The sequence below is a fragment of the Calidris pugnax genome, unplaced genomic scaffold, assembly GCF_001431845.1.
Source record: "Calidris pugnax isolate Ruff unplaced genomic scaffold, ASM143184v1 scaffold15, whole genome shotgun sequence".
NCBI classification, from domain to species: domain Eukaryota; kingdom Metazoa; phylum Chordata; class Aves; order Charadriiformes; family Scolopacidae; genus Calidris; species Calidris pugnax.
The window spans coordinates 8,665,216-8,684,989 of NW_015090774.1; the positions used below are offsets into that span (position 1 = coordinate 8,665,216).

General features: G+C 40.2%; 1 protein-coding gene across 8 annotated transcripts in view; it reads right to left on the reverse strand.

Annotated features, from left to right (window-relative positions):
* Positions 1–19,774, reverse strand: part of FAM13A (family with sequence similarity 13 member A) — a 134,703-nt gene that overhangs the window by 98,356 nt on the left and 16,573 nt on the right. For all 8 annotated transcript variants that reach the window (XM_014944040.1, XM_014944047.1, XM_014944030.1 and 5 more), the window contains one exon: positions 11,617–11,776. In XM_014944040.1, the coding sequence (XP_014799526.1) occupies positions 11,617–11,776 (160 nt within the window). The remainder of the gene's footprint in view (positions 1–11,616; positions 11,777–19,774) is intronic.

A 19,774-nucleotide genomic window follows, 5' to 3' on the forward strand; every position in this document is an offset into this window, starting at 1 on the left:
GGAAAATGGGACTTGTCCCTGCCCCCTTCAATTTAAAAAAAAAAAAAAAAAAAAGGAAAAAAGCCCTGGTGACCTTCAAATGACACTAGTAAAAGCCATGTTTATAACAAACAAAAGGAGTCATTTCTTCACATGAGAGGAAGCAATTTGTGGCACTCCTTGCCAGATGACACGGTGGAAGCAAAAAGCTTACATGTTTTCAAGGGGTACACAAGACAATTACTTCGGACATCACTAAATACACAAACCACATCAAGACCAGGAAAGCCTCTGAGAATAGTCACGAATTGGTAGAGTAATTGAAGGAAACACCTTGTTGCCCTATTCTTACTTCTTCCTGGACATTCGCTTCGAGCCAGTGTGGGAGGCAGGACACCAGGCTCGATGGATCCCAAGCCTGAGCCAGTACAGCCACGCTTATGTAGGATGAACAACCATTAAGAGGATTATCCAGTGAATTCAATGCTGCAGAAATGATGCATTAGCTGATTGCACTGGGACAGCCTGCAGCAGCTGACTCTTTACCGGGTCAGCAGCTGCACACCAGTGAGGAGGGAATATTCTGTTTCTCTCAGCAGCACCCCATGTAACGCTGCAATGCAGCCTTTGCTTCAGGTAGGGGTCAGCAGGGTCACATCTGTGATTTTTCCCTCTGTTACTACAAAAGTGCACAATGGTGTTGCCCGTGGAGCAGTCCAGAAGAAACAGTGAATTTCAGAGTTCCTGGATCTCCCTTCATTTGGTGTTGGAGTGGGGAATATTACCCAAACCAACACTGTCTCCTGGACAAGTTCCCTGGAGCATGGCAGTACAGACATGACATGGAGCAGTGCTGTCAAGGGTGCCAATGCAGAAGCAAAAGGGCCACAATAATTACAGAGCTCCTCTTCCTCCTACTCACAAGAAGAAGAACAAATGGAATCTCTTTCCCTCTGTGATCTTGCAAAATAGCTCATGGCTGATTAAGGCTCCATAAGATAGGCAAAGTATCAAATAATTTATGTTTTTAAGACTGAAAGTGGGTAGCTGAAGGCATGTGGATTTTGAAAGGCATTTTCTAATTCATGTGGTGACAGGTATTTTCATGAATGTTAACTGGATGGAATAACTAATTTTTATTCAGATATCAGTTCACAGAGTTGTCATCCAGTGGCACAGATAGCTTCAGGAAAAATACAGACAATGGTTTAACATGAACAGTAATTAAAAAAAAAATATCTCTTTGCAATGTGTTAAATGTCTTTTCCATTTTGTACCCAGAAAGTGATGAAAACATCCTTGTTAGAAGGGGGAACAACGTTAGCAAAGCTGTTAAATGTTCTCTATCTAAACAAACCACGTAACAAAGATTGAAACAGCTACTATTTATTTATGGGATTTTTGCCTTGGTTGCTATTGGCATACAGTAAGAACAACAAAGCTGCCTCGGTATCTATACGCTGTTCTACCTTGCTATTATTTACACTATACTTTAATAACCCGAATTCAGCAGAGCTGTTTCTGACAGAAGTAATAAAAAGCAAAATCTCACAGTTCGCAAAAAACACATCACTGCTTTTCAGTATAAAACTAATACCCTATTCAGTTCCCCTTTCATTTCCTTTTGTTCTCCGAAGACTATTTATATATATGACCTTTTACCTGAGACCATATCTCTTAATAAACAGCTAAAGGTTACTCTGTTTCGCTTCAGTACAAACCTAACCTACTGCAATTATTGCCATGAAACACGTACAAAGGTCATGAATTGTGATAGGAAAGCAAGAGAGAGATGCGGAAATCCATTCTTTTTAGAGGACTGCAATATAGAAAAGGAAATGACAAACATAGTAATAATCCCATGATAGACCTCCACGCTGGCAACTATGTCTGTGGAATATCATAATATTTTCTAGGAGGAAAAGAAAAATGTGGCTCCAGCAGTCCAGGAGGACTAGCTACTGAAGGTTGCAAAAAGTTAAACTGGTAATGCTGGGATCAAATATAATGCCAGAACTAGTAAAAGGTTACAAAGACTTCACTGATTGAAAATGTTCATCTTCTGTACCCATCCCCACGTTTTCTAAGTGACCATCATATATTAGTTGGCAGGGTTGAGCTGTCATAAAATAGATTAATGAGCACAACTCAGCTTCTCATGGCTGAAGTACAGAGAAGGAGCCTGCAACAGAATTTAAGATGAAAAAAAACAAATCAAACATTCACAAAGTAACACAACAAAGTTGCTCTCTTGCTGAGTGTACCTAATATATGTGTGTGCTCAATAACAACAGAACTAAGATCAGTTGCAGGGGAACATTTTATTCTCCCTTGCAATTTTGAAAACTGCAGTCTAATTTACCTATTTACTGTAATACTATTCATAAATAGAAGAAGTATATCTAAAAGAAAAACATGACCTAGCTATAGGAAAAACCGAGGCTCTCCAGACCTGAATCTCATGTTACAGTTGCTTAAACTCAGTCTTGGAAAAGCTAAATTGCATTTCTGATCTAAAAATCAAAATACTCACAAGGAAAAAACTTTTTCACACATGGAATTCAGCAATGTTACTTCTAGAAGGAGCATCTGATGTTGCAGTAAATTAGGGACTCCTAAGTGTCTCTATATTGTTCTTGTTACCAGTATAAGATTTCCAGCATACAGAGAACAGATCCCTTTCTTAATAGTGAAACCGAGATGTTCGCTGCTGGTAATTAAGGTCAAATGCTGCTGGGATCTGCTGGATAGATCAGATTTTCAAGAGCATACATATTCAGACACATACAGAGCGTCTGGCCCCTTGTGTCCCTTGCATCACATACTCCTGTTTCTCTTAGGCTGCCCTGAGCCCTGTTTATTACAAGTAAGTTTTGGGACATCAGAAATCCTGCAAAGCCGTGGATGTTACAGGCAGACCAGGGTGTGCCAAACACCTTCTCCTTGACAAATGCTGATCTTCAGAGTACTCAAAGGAGGGCTTTTCAAAAATGCATAGGACTTATGCTGAAGTCAATGAGCATTTCACTACTCTGTTATAATGGGAAAAAGAATTAATTCAGCGGTGAGTGCTTCTGAAGCTCCCACCTTGAAAGTACTACAGGTGAAGCTAATGGCAGAGGTCAGCAAGAATTAAACCCCCATGGGATGAAAAATGTCTTACACCTCATCTCTTTGGATGAGTTCTGACTGCCTGCAATATGTCCTTGTTACAAAGACAGCACTGACTGCTGATTTATACAGTGGAAATAATGCTTATCATTTTGTGTAACCTGATTAACTGAATGACAAATTAATGAGAAACAGAATAAACATTGGGGAATCTGAACAGCAGGAAGCAAGAGATTTGTCTTAGTAGAAAAATTCTTATCCTCCTCCTAACCTCCCTTTTTCCCCAGGGGTACAGCAGGGGTGCCCAGAAACAGCTGGCTAGAGAAGGGGCTCACCTGTTTATTTACTGTACCTTGCTTCTTGGTGCTGACTTTGATGCTTCCCTTTTTAATGATGTTGTTGTACTGACTGAGAGGGACTCTCCCAAGTGCTAAATCATGATATAAACCCCCCCCAAAAAACCCCACTACCCCACAACAAAGCAACAACAGAAAATGAATAAAAACCATTTCAAGTAAAACACGAGCAAATATAGATCAGGACACACACACATATATGGATCTTATTTTTTCTACGTTGGTATTATCATGGGGCAATGACAATACCACTGGGTATTTGCTTAAACAGAAGAACTGTGGCAGAGTAAAAGCAAGGTTCCTAAGCATTTCAACTGCAAAATTTGCCAGCTGGGTTCAAAAATGTATAGTATACTAAAAATACGGACAGCCAGACAGAAAGAGACATTTGTTATATGCCCCTGTTCCCTTTAAACGTGCTAAATCTTAATGTGTTAAAATGAAAATACTGTTGGTGAAATTCTAGTTAAAGAATTAGCAGCATAATCATTTATTACTTATGGGGTTTAGCGTTAACATATTTGTGTAAATATTCAGGATTGCATTTAGTAACACTGCAAGTGACAGATTTATAATCTTGTGAATGCTTTAATGAACTTCAGGAGCAGAAATATTCTGTTTTAGTACTACGTATCCAGATTTGTCAAAACCAGCAAAGCTAGAAGCACCAGCAGACTACTTCGAAATTACACAAGGAATTGTTTGGCGATCACCTGTTTTTTCGCTTGCCTTTCTGAATCACAGCCTAAACATAACCATCTTCCTCACTCCAGATTGAATCTGCTATAGGTGAAGGGTCTGGAGGCTTATAAACTTTCCCCTACAAATCTCATATTGCTCATTTCCTGTCAGCTCACATCTTAAAATGTCATTCTGGCTGAATCACTTTATACCCTTCCTATAAACATGCCCATCTGCTCGCTGGTGGACAACTGTGAAGTGAATGCTAGTTGAAGAAAAGACTAAAGAAAAAAAACAGAGACAGACTTCCACAGGTGCTCCTTCTCCTCACACATGATCCACCCATCTTCACACCTCCCATGTAAACACACTCCTGCCTTTGGGGGCTCCCTGGCCCATGCAGGAGAAAACTGGCATGACTTGCCCAAATAAGGGGATACTGAACCAAACAGAAATGTTTGTTGAGACCTTCAGAAAGTATTTTCTAAGGAGATCAGTTCCCGAAGCCTCCTGATGGGAAAGAATTAATCCAGTACTGAAAGCTGACCATTAACACGATGCTAAAACGGTCCCAGACATGAAAGAAGAATAAAGGAAACTATCTAGACCCTGCAGGCTTACCCAGGGCAGCATAGCGTGGATTAGAAGTGGATGCCTTTTTTCCTGACGTAAATGAGGGATTGCTCTCATGTCTGCTGAATGCATAACCCAGGGGCCAGAGCACTGAGGTGGCAGGGGAGGGTGACTTGTTTAGAGGGAGCCCACTCAGTCATGGAGCTGGTGAGTTTTCAGCAGTTTCTCCCTGTCAAGGAATTAGATCCTCATGCTAAGGTACTTAAGTGAAAACAGCTGAGGAAGGAAAAGAAAACATTTATTAGTGAAGATCTTGCTTTACACATCTGGGGAAACAATCCAAAACATCGTGGCTTTCAGTGGACATAGAGCTTTACAACTGGCTGCAAAGTGAGCAAAGCGAAGCCAAGAGAGAGAACTTTTTGACCATCTTACTTTCCTACCTCTTCCCAGGGAGGAAAGGCTCAGATCCTATCAAGGGCTGAATGATCTGGTCTGAGAATTCAACTGGAATGAGCAAGCAAACACTCCACTTGAACATAGTGCTGCCAAAGTCAGCTGGAGCACTCCCCTTGATATAAAAAAAAAATGTACTCTGGGGCTTGCCTGGCTGGGTTGGGCACCACACACTTTGAACCCACCAAGCACAAACAGATGCAGCTACACCTGATGGACTGTTTGCCTCTTTCGAAATCTAAGGGCAGGCTTGCAGAACACAGTGCATGAGTTTTTGCTGCCAATTAAAGTACTATTAAAGAACTATTTTGCCAACTGATCCTCCCAGCTGAAGTGGCAGCTTTTGTTAGAAGACTGGAAACAAACAGGATAAAAATGCAAGAAGTTAATTGCATCTAAAATAAAAAGGTTGCTTTGAAACTACTAGTTTTAGCGAAAGCCAGCAAGAGACCAATTTCTGTAGCTCTTCAGGGAGTGAAATCTGCCTGTTCAGAGGTCAACAGAATGCACCTACATTACATTCACAATGTTGAAATTGCACATGTATAATTTTATTTGACTTTATAACTTGGATTTTTAATTTAATGTTAATGTTATAATTTTAATATTATAAATGGACTTGCTTTCTCTTCCGCTCAGGTGAACAGGGCTATGTACTCTACCAACCAGTGGGGGAAGAAAGTGAAAAGCCTTTTTACATTCCTGTCCCAAATATGTAATCAAGCCAGGAACAGCATTACATCCTCATCATGCCAGTGCTCATGTTCCAGTGCAAACATTTATGTGCTCTAAGCACACAGGTTCTTAAAACTAGAAGTGCTCTGTCAAGAAGGCATTAGAGGGAAAAGGTGAAAAAATTAGAAAATAATTAATCTTGGAACCCTGCAGGACTAGGTTAATAGGCTGTATGTTTTCTTTGAAGACAATACTGAGATAAAAACCATTATACTACTAAAGATGACATTCCACCCAAAATCAGTGGAAGCGGTAATTCCAGAAATCTCCCAAGAGGGGGTCTCATAATAGTTTGCCTGCCCAGATTTCCCTTGTCACTTGAACTAAATAAAAATGCTCTTCACTGCCTGTCTTTGATCATTAGAGAAGCCTAATTACTGTTATGCAAAGGTCCCATTTCATTACAGTTGTAACAATACAACACTGGCTAGCTATACAACATAGGACTATAAGCAGCTGCAGTTTGAACAGCACTTTAAGATCTTTGGAAATGAAAGGTCCTCGTTCAAGAATTATTTTTTTTCTTACTGTAGGTTTTGAAAACCTATTTATTCAAGAAAATGATAAAATTGGCAATACTGCAACTCAAGATTGACTGGTTTTTCATTACGTGGTTTATCACTCAGTTTAGTGTCACAAAAATCTCAGGACCATACCAAGACACGCTAGGAGTTCTGTTCCAAAGTAAAACATAAACAACAGGTTTTTATTATAATACCCTGACATTTATTATGTGATAAATTCACAGCAGTGCAGATAAACTGTCAGAGAATTACTTGTTCACGTGTAACACTGCCCAATAAAAAATAGCTATTCATCATTGTGAAAATGTGAACACAGAGCAGATAGCTAATCAGAACACTCAGCCCACTTCTTCACCCATTTCTCTTTAACTAGCAGAGCCTATTGATCAATAGACTGAGAGCCTTCCAGACCTTTACCAGGTTAGGAAATTAAACTTAAGCTTGGATAAAAGTCTTAAGGATTGTAATAATAGCTGGCTGCAAATGAGACCTGTAAACCACAACTTATTTTGGAATTAAAGAAAAAATAATCATACCTCATAACTCTTTTATAGGAAGGAATTTCCAAATATATATACACACACACACATTTCCAAAGAAACTACATGTTATACTTCCACCTGCTGGCCACCTGCCTGGAAGATCACACAGATCTCGTTCTGCTAGGTGGAGTGAGAAACTCCTCAGGAGCAAAATCTTCCAGGAGAGAGAAACTTCCTTTCAGGCAACGCATCACAAACCTGATAGTTCAATTTCCTAATGAAATTCTAACTATTCTAAGACAAATTGTCTATTTTGTTAAAATTGCAGGTTTTTTTAACATAGAGGTTTCCAAAGAAAAACTCCCTACCATTTCTAACTCTAATCCTACCATATGCCTGAGCAATGAGCAAGAGGAAGTTTTACAGTCCTGGGAACAAAGGACTGGAACACAGCTTGCAGAGATTCCAGCTCCCTTACGTTCTGAATTCTGATCCACTGAGAAAGCAAGCTAAGAAATCCCTTTACCTGGCACAACTTGTCTTTCCCAATGACTGAGCAACCTTTGAAAGGAGAAATGTAACCAGGGTGAAGGTGTTCCTGTGCCTCCCCAGTGCACATATGCAGCCAGATGGTAGTTCAACTACCAACAGCCCTATAGAATCACAGATCTCTTAACTTTTCGGCTTCCTAAAAAAAGATCTTCTTTAAGCTGCCACAATCTGTACCTGATTCAAATGCTCTTAACTCTTCTGGAAGTCTGTAGCATTGTGGATTTCCCCCACCTATGACCAAAATGATAGACAAGATGCAACTTGCTCCACTCAAGCTATTTTTCCTTTCCAATACACTGCTCAAAGAGAAGCTTGATGCTTTCATGACTTTACCTGAATGATCCACGTATTTTTGTTTTCATTTTAAGAGTGCAGTACTTCCTGCTTTTAAAAATCCACTGATTTTATGACCAAACTGAAGTGTGGGAAAATCTTAACATATCTAGACTGTGAAGTGTCAGGAGTCATGCAAGTTCAGGAAGATGGTAAATATCACTGAGCACATGACAGGAGGTACATTCCCATATTGGGATGGGATGGCATGAGACACTACTCCCCTGTTTCTCAGTATTTGCTCAAAATTAATGATTTAGGGTTGATGTTGACTTCAAAAAAAGATAATTATGAGTGGATGATGTGAAGCAACAGGCACCTAAGCCATCTCAAAAATGGCCAAAGACTGCAGGGGCAAATAATATTCTCACATTACTTTTAGATACTAACTAAAGAAAGGTTCCTGTTTTTCCGGTTGAGATTTCAGCACTGAAGTAAGAGCCTGAAGCCATGAAAAAGAGATATGAAAAAGGAGGGCTAATTTTGTAATGCAGTAAGCTAGAAAGGCGTACTAGAGCACTAAGAGTAGTGCATTGATCAATGTTGTACTTTCTGATGTCTTTTATTACTTTTTTAAACCACTGTTATTAGGCTTCAAGTTTTGATTCAAGTTGGTCCTGCAAATTTATGGCATTCTTTTCCCTGTATAAGAAGTTTCATGCTTGTAGGTGCTCTTTCCAAACTCTTAATCAAGAAACGCCTGGATCAGCACCGATGACTTTGACAATCATAAGGTTAATTTCTTAGCACAATATAAAAACTAATTCTTCCTGTAAGTACCTCTCACCCCATTTGGGGAACCTTACCTTTGGGTGAGACCAACAGCAGCATTCCAAACAAAAGGAGTCATTAACGCTTGTCTAAGAAGTGTCTTAATTAGCCCTAGCCCCACACTGTACACCCAAGAGAACACATAAGGTACATCACATTCCCACAAGCACTGTACTAACCTAGAGGAAAAGCTACCTCCACATTCAAGAACATAAAAGAAAGGATGGCAAAGAAATACAGCCTATGGCTGGGCTACAGCATGTGTGCACAGCGACCAGACATGATGGAAGGCCATGTAGTGTGAAGACTGCTGGAGCTTTGGCATCTCACAACAGACTGCCAGCCTTCTCTCTGGAGTAGGAATGAAGGGCTATCAGATTTGAGCACAAGAAGAATAGTGCTGTGGGAATCTGGGAAAAAAATGTAAACATGGAAAAGAGAGAAAGAAGAGAGAGTGAAGGCAATCATGGGAAACCTAACAGCGTAGTGACTCAGGGTGAAACACTGACAATACAGTGAGTGATGTGGAGGAGGGGATGGCAGAAATCCCGCAGGAAGTGACTGAGGTGATTTAAATCTCCCTTCTTCACTCTCCTGCTGCCCACAATGTAAAAGCTAAAAAAACCCATTTAGATAAATGCAGCTGAGTTTGGTAAAGGGCAGTTCCCCATTTTCTTCCCGTGTCTTGCTGTCTGGTCCCCCAGTCCACCACGGTTCATACTTTAATGAAACACCCTTAAAATCAACAGGGCCTCAGTTTATGAGAGTGTTGTCCTGAGTATCCTACGTTTTTCACTCCTTCCAACAGAATTACTTAGCAAATCTCTCTCCAGCTACCTGTAGATATGAATTCATCAATGGGTTTTCAAGAGGCAGTAACTTGGCTTACAAATGGCTTGCTATTTTCTGAGCACTGTGACCCAGGTCATGTCAAACAAATCTCCGAGGCATTTGTTCTTTTATGACACAGATCAGCCAGTTCCTACTGTATGTAACAGTTCATGCATTAGCAAACTAGCAATCACGTTTCTCTACTGAATCTCATTTATTAACACTTGGTTTTCTCTTCAAGTGCACCATCTCTAGTTTATTATACAAATTGGCTAGAATAGGCGGTATCTGCCAGGATACAAGAAAAGTAACCTTTGGGAATGGTATAAAGCATTCTTTCAAAGAGCCACCTGTCAAATCTCAACACGCGCTTCTTACGTAGCTTTGCTACATGAAGTCAGATGCTTGTATTTCTTGTGTTTGAGTGTTTGCCTTGGTTAAGCTAGAAAACTTCCCACCCAAATTAGATGGACAAGGAACAAGGTCACATTTTTGTAGCAGACTGCCCGCAGAATTTGGAAGCTGTCAACAAGATCCAAATACACAAATACAATGTAAGCCCTTGTGTTTAGGCATGGCTCATTCCTCTCAGGCAGTCATCTGTCTCCTAAGGCTAAGTGATAGGCAACATTTTTCATCTCACCTGAGTAACTATCCTTCAGGCTATTTTGTTGGAGTAATTCTGGTTGTCACCATGCACTTTGATAACTCAGATCTCTGAACCGCTCTGGGAAATCTCCCATTTGTCCACTTTTGTGCACTCCCAACTACTGTAAGTCCTTAGAAATGAAAGACTATCTTGGCTTTTGCAGCTGCTGAAGCTTGAAGGAAATGGAGACGTAGCTGAAACCCTTCTTTAAAGCTCTTTAAAGTACAGCGGCTGCTTACAATCATATTCTTCTTAACCTGTTTTTCTTACTAAAGTGACTGTCAGCTGCTAAACATCACTTTCATCTGCCTGGCAGATCATTTCCACTACCCAGAAGTTACTATGACTTCAGTAACATGTATTAGGGAGGACACTGCAAGTCATCAGTACTTCTATTTCCTTCCACAGAAGCATTTTAGGTGAACGTTAGTAACAACAAAAAGACTAAAAATCTAAAGACTTCCTCTGATTTACCACATAAGAAAACAACCAACAAAGGCATCTGGGTCTGACTCATGCAGATTGCCCTGCAGTTCAGATTCAACAGACCCTCCAGCGATACACTGCAAGGGCAGAGATGTTTCCAGTTGATTTCACTTGACTAGCAGAACTTGTGCTCACACCAAACTTCTTGTTCTGCCAAGGTCAAAGACACTACATTTTTATAACTTATTTTCTGACAACTTCCATTCCAGTCAGTGAAGGCTACAGTGATTTTATCAGTGGGTGCTTGCAAAACCCTACCAAGGGAAGGCATGTAGTTCAACCATCTCAAACTCAAAAACTCATACCTTTGAAGGGAGTGATTATATGCACAGCTTACACACAAAAGGAAATAAGGTAATTGCAAACCACTCTCATGACCATTTCCTGCACAAACTTCAGGTTCCATCCTGTAGTGGAGACAGCACAAGCTAGAACAAGGTACTTCTGGCTGCCCTACTTATTTTTGTCGACTTTTTCTGAACTTTAGAATCCTCTGATGTTACATGCATGCCCTCTTCCCACCAAAGACATTATACTGTAATTATATCATTTTTATTTAACAGCTCCAATGTACTTTCTTCAAGTAGTAACTACTATTTAATGCTTGTCTTCAAGTGCACTCAGAAATGGCTGTTCTGACTCAGAATATGCGATTTTTAAATTCAGGTACTTTAAATTCACGACAAGCAGTCTTCATAGTGGCAAAAGCTAGAGACCTCATACTGTCCTGAAGTACGAAAGTTTATCATCACTGATGTCCACCATAAATGATCACCATGTCAGAAAGCTTGAATATTTCCTAGAATTATTCTGCCTCCTCATTCAAAAACATTTAATTTTTAGCAGATGTATTTCCTATATAAATAACAGTGAGAATCTAACAAAGAATAAAGATGTTTAACAGATTCAAATTCCAGAAATGAAAATAAGACTTAGCCTACCAGCAGAATCGATTTGTAAACTGTATAACAATCAATAACACAGAACATTATTACAATGCTTGCCGCCCACTTATCTAAAAGATTTCTGAATTGAAGCTTGCAATAAGTCTGCATTATTATTTTGCTATAAGAAAATGAAATATTGGAGATACTCACTTTTACCAGAATAATTCTTGCTAGCTCTTCACACACAGGCTTTTCTTCTTCCTTCTTCAAGCCTTCCAATTCAAACAACGTATTGTAATTTTCCAGCATTTTTGTCATTATCTTGTTGCAGATCTCCTGTTCTTTTATACCTTCAAATCCAGAAGGCACACTAAAATTGGATGGAACACAAAGCAGAGCATTACAGGTGTTCAACATACAAAAGTTCCTGCATAGAGTCTCTGTAACATATCAGTTGTGGGTACAGGCTGGCAAACAGGCACAGAAAACTTTGTCTGGGAAAGGAGGACTGTGTCTATGGTGTTACCAACTATCACGGCTTGTTTTCAGTTTTTCTTACTGATATTAAATATTGTATCTGTTGGTCAAACTATCTACTCCACAGAACAGAGGAGGAGATCGAATTGAGACAACCACCGAGTTACCGACAACTTTGCTAAAAGTTTGGTTCGTGACTGCAACACAGATAGTGTTGAGGCATTTAAATGCTCAGAACTGTTAATGAGAAGAGTCAGATTCTTCCAAATAGTGGTTTGTGATAACTTCAAAGCTATACAAGAAGGATGAGTCAAAAAATTAAGAAAACCCACATGCTGAGCAGAACACTAAATGTAAAAGTTAAGATCTTTGCAGCTTTGGGTGACCTCATGCTGTACACCAGATTTCTTAACCTAATTTTTGAGTTCCCATTTCTCTTGAAGGTAGGCTCATAACTCACAGGGCTTTTTAAAACATAGAGATGGAGACTACCTTCTGCAGAAGGTAAAACGAGCAGCATTTTTTGGCTGAGGACAACTAGTGGTCATATGAGAGGAAAAAACAACTCAAACTCCCCAAAATTAAGCTAATGCTTTCTAAGCTATTTTACAGGAAAATAATCTGAAAGCAAACCATTGTTTATTATTATCAGCAACTAAAATTTACAAATAACTATCTAGTAAAATTGTAACTATAGTTTATTGGGTCCAGATGCATATCTCAACAAGAAGGCTCTGCAAGCAGATGCCATCAGAAATTTCTTATCAAAAAGCGCCTTCTTGTAGGGGTTGCATGTTACTGATCTTCTCAATATTTCACTCTCTGTAGTACATCCATATGTCAATAGTGAGAGGATGCCACTGCAGTGGAATACATCTTTGTAAGCTCCAGAAGAGAATCTTTATTGCTGTCCTTTCAACATTCAATACATGCTAGAGTTGCAGGGCCTGAAGTTTAAATTGGATTATTTTACACTGCAGAACATTGCCTACTGTAAAATAGGTCAGTTTCACCGGCCTTAAGTAAATTCACTACTTTCATTAATATGGAACCAAGCCTCAAACTAAATAAATAAAATGTGGGACAACTTCTGTTGATAGATGTGCATACATACTTGGGCCAATTCACTTTATGGAGTATCATATATTCACTACAAGATAGTAACTGGCCTGAATAAAAAGAAATTGTACTTATGTGTCGTGGTTTGGGCTGGGCTGGCCAATGACAAGATGGCAACGCTCTCCCCACCTCTCACTCCAAGGAAAGGAAGAAGAGAGATAAAGAGATTTATGAGTTCAGAAAAGACTAAACTACTTTAATAAATAATAATAATAAAAAATGAAAATAATGAAATAGATGCAATATATACAAGCAACGCTCTCCCCACCTCTCACTCCAAGGAAAGGAAGAAGAGAGATAAAGAGATTTATGAGGTCAGAAAAGACTAAACTACTTTAATAAATAATAATAATAAAAAATGAAAATAATGAAATAGATGCAATATATACAAGTGTATACAAAACCCTATCAAGCTCCCAGGGAGATGTTACCGGCAGGTATTAGGAAAGTTCCAGATCGGTCTCAGTGATTAATAGGAACTAGATTCTGGAACACACGGATCATCACCAAAGGTAGATGAACTGACAGGGTCTTCCTCGGGCACCAGTCATCAAAGAGAGCCATTGAAGAGAAGCCCTTGATGAGGAACCGACCCGACCCCTTTGATCCCTCAGCCGTTATGTTGATCCCGGCAACGGCTGGCACTCCCCATTGGTCAGTTTGGGTCACCTGACCTGCGCACGCCTCCCCACGGGGTAAACAACGCGGTCAGGTGACCCTGGTTGCCACGGCAACAAGTGTAAGCAACAGCCTCTGCCACTGAACAGCGAGTTAGGCCTTCTCCACCCCAAATACGCAACAGGCCCATGCAACCATCCTGATGTAGGGAAGCCCCTCTTCCCATGCTAAACGATGTGCTGCAGAGTTGACACGGAGCAAAGCTTCCCTGATAATTCAGGCAAACCCTGGCTATTACCTTCCTGATGTGTTTCTCCAAAACAGGGTAGCACTGAAATAAACCTGGCACCCCTATGAACCTCATTGCTAGGAAATGGACTGGAAACATACTAGAGCGAGTTTAAGTCAAAATATAGACTCCAGGTAGCTTCAATGAGTTGTAGAGCAGAACCTCGACCTAAACCACATCATCTGGGCACTACAGCCAACAGGTCCCTACAGGCAACTCCTAACACCCAAAAACTCTTCCTGGTTGAAAAACAGTCCAGCCTATAAAGTTTCCACAAAGCACATAAACAGTATTTAATTTCTGCACAATCCCATGCCTTTCTTGCCCTGCCTTTCACACATTAGCTTATCAGTTAAACTTTATAAAATAAAATGTGTGAAAAGTCCAACATTTTATTCTGAACAATTCTGTAGGTGTGTGGGGAGATGCATATGCAGAACACAAGGTTAAAGCTTATGTCTTTAGTCTTTTTCTATCACCCTTCTCTGAATGTAACCAAGCAGAGCAGCACGAATTGTTTTATTTTAATGGTAGCGCAGCATACTTTAGCCATTGCCGTCTATATGCCACTTACACAGGCATATTTTACGAAGTTTCTCATTTATTTTTTTCCTTTAATTGCTGTTATTAGACCTCCATCACGGCAAAGACTATTATACTCTTTGAGCTATCCGTTGTGACCTTTTCCTTGCAATAAATCTTCAGCTCAGCATATATAAGAAGTGTAGATTATGAGCACACAACACCCTACATATTTATAGAAGTTAAAACCCATCTGTTGCCACACTGCATGATCCACCAGTCGACTAGATGGTTCTGAAAATGTGTTCAAAAAAAGAATATCTTACTTTAGTTTTTCTTAATCTGAAAAGCTGTAATAGCTACAAACTCACTAGAAAACCCCATTTTATGAGAAAATATTCTTCACACAACCACCTTCATGATATACACCCTACTCCTTGGAAATTTTTCATATTCTTTTGTGAAGACTTTATCAAAACATTTCAGCAAAACTGTGTTCATAGTTATGGTTCCTTTATGTCTAATTTGCATGTTTAGTTGGCAATATAACTGTGTTGCTTACAGAGTCATATGCACATCTTATTCCAGTTACAAAATCCTCAATAGCAAGACTTGGATCCCCTTATAGGCACGTATGCACGAACTACTTCAGTAGCAGCACCAGAAACAGTAGCAGAATACGGGTTTCATTACCAGAAACACTTTTTCTAGAAGGGAGGCATAAACCTGTAATTTCTGTGGTCGTTTCTAGAAGAAAAAACATTGATGGGTTCAGGCTTATTTTGGAGATTTGAGCTGGAATTCCCACTGTGTTCTCGCAGTAGCTTGCAAAGTCACTAGCAGATACATAGCATAGGCAGTGACAGAAGCAAATTCTCTAGTGTCCTCCCCTAGATTGCTCAGACACCTGGCCCTTCCCAGAGAGATGCTCAGAGTTATCAGTGTGCAAAGCACAGTGGCTCCACATTAAGAATTTGGAAAAAATGTGCTTTGTCTAAAGGGGGCACCTGCATTAACAGCACCTGACTCAGACAAGCAGGTCTGAGGACCAAGGCGCATAGAACCACAAATTTTATAGGATAGTAAAGACTGAAATTATTGGTGAAGCCATTTTAAAACAGAAAAAGCAGTAGTTCTCAAAGTTAAAAATGTTACTTCGGAATAGGATCACGTTGTTAGTGCTTCATTTCAAAACATGACACCCAGCAGTATTTCACACTTCTGCTCAACGTCCTACCAGCATGACTAGCCCACCCACCACAGCTCCACACCACTCATGTCCATGTCGTCCAGTGCTCACTTGTTCTTTGGGTTCTTCCAGACCACTTTAAGCTAAGAGTGTGTCTGCTTCCATGGGGATGCTTAAGAAAGCTAGTCTCAAACCAGTTAAACCACATCAAAGCCCTGTGTCACAACTCTTACTCAGAACTGAAGTGACCTGAGGTCAGATCAACACACTGTGCAAGAATTACTTACATTTCGTGCATTATTTAAATGAGTTTACCTCAGGGTCCCTGTAAACAAGCTCTAACAGGCCAACTGCAGAGTGGGCTCAGGAGACAGCAAATTGCCAGCTGAGAGTTGTGCAGCAACACATCCAAACATGAATGCATCTGGCACGGGAACAGGCTCTGTCACTATCCACCACTCCTGAGAATCTTGCTTCAAGTGGAAACGAGGGCCAGGAGGACTTGGGATACAATCATCTGCCTGTAATAAGCTGGATTGAGATCACTGAACTGATTTCCCCAGGCAGCAACTGCTGACAGCTCCCTCTCACAACTGAGAACCAGTGATTTCCATGTGAAACCGTGCATCTCATTACGAATTCCCAACAGCGTTTGACCCCACCCTGTCTGAGATGAAGAACGCACATTACCATTTCCTTAAGTGGCTCTGCAGTAGTAGCTTGCATGGAATGACATCACTGTAATCATAATTTACAAACCACTGAGGGCTGTATGCTCTGTCTTCTCAGACTGCTACTTCTGCTGTTTGTACAGTACCTTTTGTAGAGGAGCACCACAAAGCCCCCTTACCATTCTCCTAGGGAATCCCACAAGAAACGTGACTTAGAGGACTGGGCCTCCTGGGCCTACAAGGGCAGTCCATAGCCTAACACCCACCAAGAAAGAACATCATTCCCTTCTCTGAACATTTCCAGTCAGAGGCGCTTCGAAAATGCTCCCTGTGATTGTATCTGGGCTGTACTGTTGAGCTCAAACACCATTTTCTGTTGCACATATTAGGAAAAAGTTCTTCACTAAGAGGGTGGCCAAGCACTGAAAGAAGCTCCCCAGGGAAGTGCTCACAGCCCCAAGTCTGTTAGTGTTCAAGAAGTATTTGGACAACATTCTCAGATACATGATTTAACTTTTAGGTTGCATTGTGTGGAGACAAGAGTTGGACTCGATGAACCTCATGGGCCCCTTCCAACTCGTCATATTCTATGATTGTAGTTATTCCCGTGAAACTGCTCTTCCACTTAAATTCTATGTGCATGCTTTATTGCCAGTCCTCAATGAAGATCTGAAGAAAGAACATTTTCAACCAGAAGCAGTAACTTATTTTCATGGAGTTTTTCAACAAAGTATATACCGAAAGGTTTAGATAGATAAATAAATAATAATACTCAACCCAAAGAAGCCAAAACCAAACCACAGAACATTTCCTACTGAAATATTTCATTTAAGAGATATAATAGGAAATATTATAACACCTGGCACTGGACAGATCATAAAAGAGAAACTTTGTCATCTAAAACTTTAAGGGGCTAGCGTTCACTAGGAAAATGGAGGACTTGAAATGGAATTTGGCCAGAACACACCCTCCACTTACGAGGACAGCAATGCACCTTTAGTAGTCATCAGTTTATTTTACATATATGACATTCAAGGGACTCCAGATGACAAAGCTGAGTACACAACAGAAAAGAAACAGGAGAAGAGAACATTAAAGTCTGTCACTGAAAGGCTCAGCATTATAGTCCCCTATGCACTTCCCAAAGAGGAGGTAAGCACTCACGGGTATTTAATATGATTATGGATGAAAACATTTATGGCTTCCCTATATTATGGTTGACGCTTTAAACTTTCATCATAGGGTGTAGCATACTGAATTCTTATGAAAAACAACTCCTTTACCCTGCTGGCAAATGCAGTATTTAAAATCTACACAAACCCTATAAGAAAGTTTATGTTGCATGCTCCAATTTGCAATAATGAATGTTAGAACAATTTTCAGTACTCACTTTGACCCTGGTCTTAGACTTACAACTGGTTTTAAGACTGATGTAGGATTGGGACTGCACTGCCTGAAAACAAAGTCCATTCACGTAATGTTTCAAAGGCCAACATCACTCACGGGGCAGTTCTAGTTCAGCCCCTCTGCTTTCACTTCAGCTTCATATACCCAATCCGTGTAGGCTTCAAAGCTGCCAGAAACCAAGGTAAGACATTTATGCAGAATTTAGATCAGGTTTTAATTATTACAAATTCAGCAACATACTGGATATCTTTTTGAATCTCTGAAATACCTACGGCTACCCTGCGGACAATCTACGCTTTCTTCATACCTAAAGACAATCTACATTTTCTCCATACTTAATGCTTTCTTGTACAACCCTTCAGGTAACTTCTATTACACAGCCATCATACAGAAATAACTGCATCTAACTCTAGCATTTAAACTGGATACCCGAATTCGCCAGCCACTTTTGGGGGGATGGAGCAATCCTTCACAACGTGCTTAATCTCTGTTGCAATGAAACACAGATTAGTGAGGGGTTTAATGGTGGAGGCCACGCACAGATCACCTTCTGAGAGAGAGCTACAGTAAAGGGTGCAAATGGATCCTCTGCTTACTCTGTAACTGGTAGACCTCACATCTCTTACCATCCTAACCAAAGGACAAGATGAGTACAACGGCCCCTCTGATGTTCAGCTCCAAGAGAACAGAGGGAAGGAGAGAAATCTCAGCTGGTCCTCTCCTCCTTCTTCAGCACAAGCTGTGAGAGCCAAGCAGAGACACAGAGCAGGCCATAACTAAGGCTATGGCTCTACAGGAGCTGAAATTCAGGTCAATGGACAATAACTTTCTCCACAAGTAACCATGCTGCAAATGCTAATACTCCACACAGATAAGCCCAGAAAGACAGAAAGACAACTATTTATGTTCCTATACCTTCATGTTGATTGTTCCTCAAGGGCTGTATTTCTCTGTATACTTGACCTTTGGCTTCCATCACAATAAATCAGAACAACCCAACTTGGAAGAAAACAATGCACTAAATCTCAAACCATCATATTTTCCTTTTTTTGAGCTATTTGACCTTGCCCTTTACATTTTCCTACATCTTACATCACAGTCATTGCAAAGAATGCAAATATCCATTTTCTCCCATCTTCTATTAGCTAGAAATAAAAAAAGCACAAGATAACCTTTCACTAGAAAAGCACCAGTGCAGTTTGTGAAACAGCAAGTAAGGAAGCAGAGGAAGTAGTGGATAAGATAAAAGTAATAAGGGTTAAAAGTTTAGAAGATGAGATAAATTACTGAGAACATAATGTAGAAAAATAGAATGAAAAGAAGAGGATTACAATGAAATCTAAATGTCTGGAAAGTGGCCCAACAGTGAGATTTATTCAATTGTTAAACAGCTTCAGTTATAGAGTAGGAGATAATATGTTTAAATAGCTAAAACATCACTAAAAATAACTTGTAGAAGGCATAATTGGATGGGCTTTATCTTCTCTGACACTGTGCATTAACTGCATAGACTCCAATGCTGATTTTAGACACAAATGTGAGTTTCTGAGAGAAAAATCTCAGATCTTCCTGCTCCAGCAGTGTAATTGCTGACAGCTGGATGCTAAGCCTTCTTTCCTTGTCCCAGAGAAACACCCCATGCATTGCTCTGAACAAACAATTCAAAGTGAGAAGAGCATTTGCTTCAACTACCTGCTGATACTTCTGCAGCTGGTCTCTCTAGGGGCTGCCTGTAGTGAGCAGTAAGACAGCCCTTGTCAAGCAGACTTCAGGCAGCCTTATTACAGAGCTCTGAATTGTGTTCTGAGGAGATCCCTCTGGCTGCTTGGCCAACCAGCTGGCTAAGCCCAATGCCTAAAGTTCAGTGCTGCAAGCTCCTTCCTGCTGCTATCAAATCTTTGTTGATACAGATGGTCGCAGTTCCAGAAATTTGAGACTGCATCCATTAACACAGGAGAAGAGGGTATTTGAACTGTTGTTCACAATCTTTGCGTGTGGACCACCATCCTGAAACTACCTTGAAAATATCAAGCCCTGACGAAACACATATTTGAATTACCAGATGGTCAAACTTAG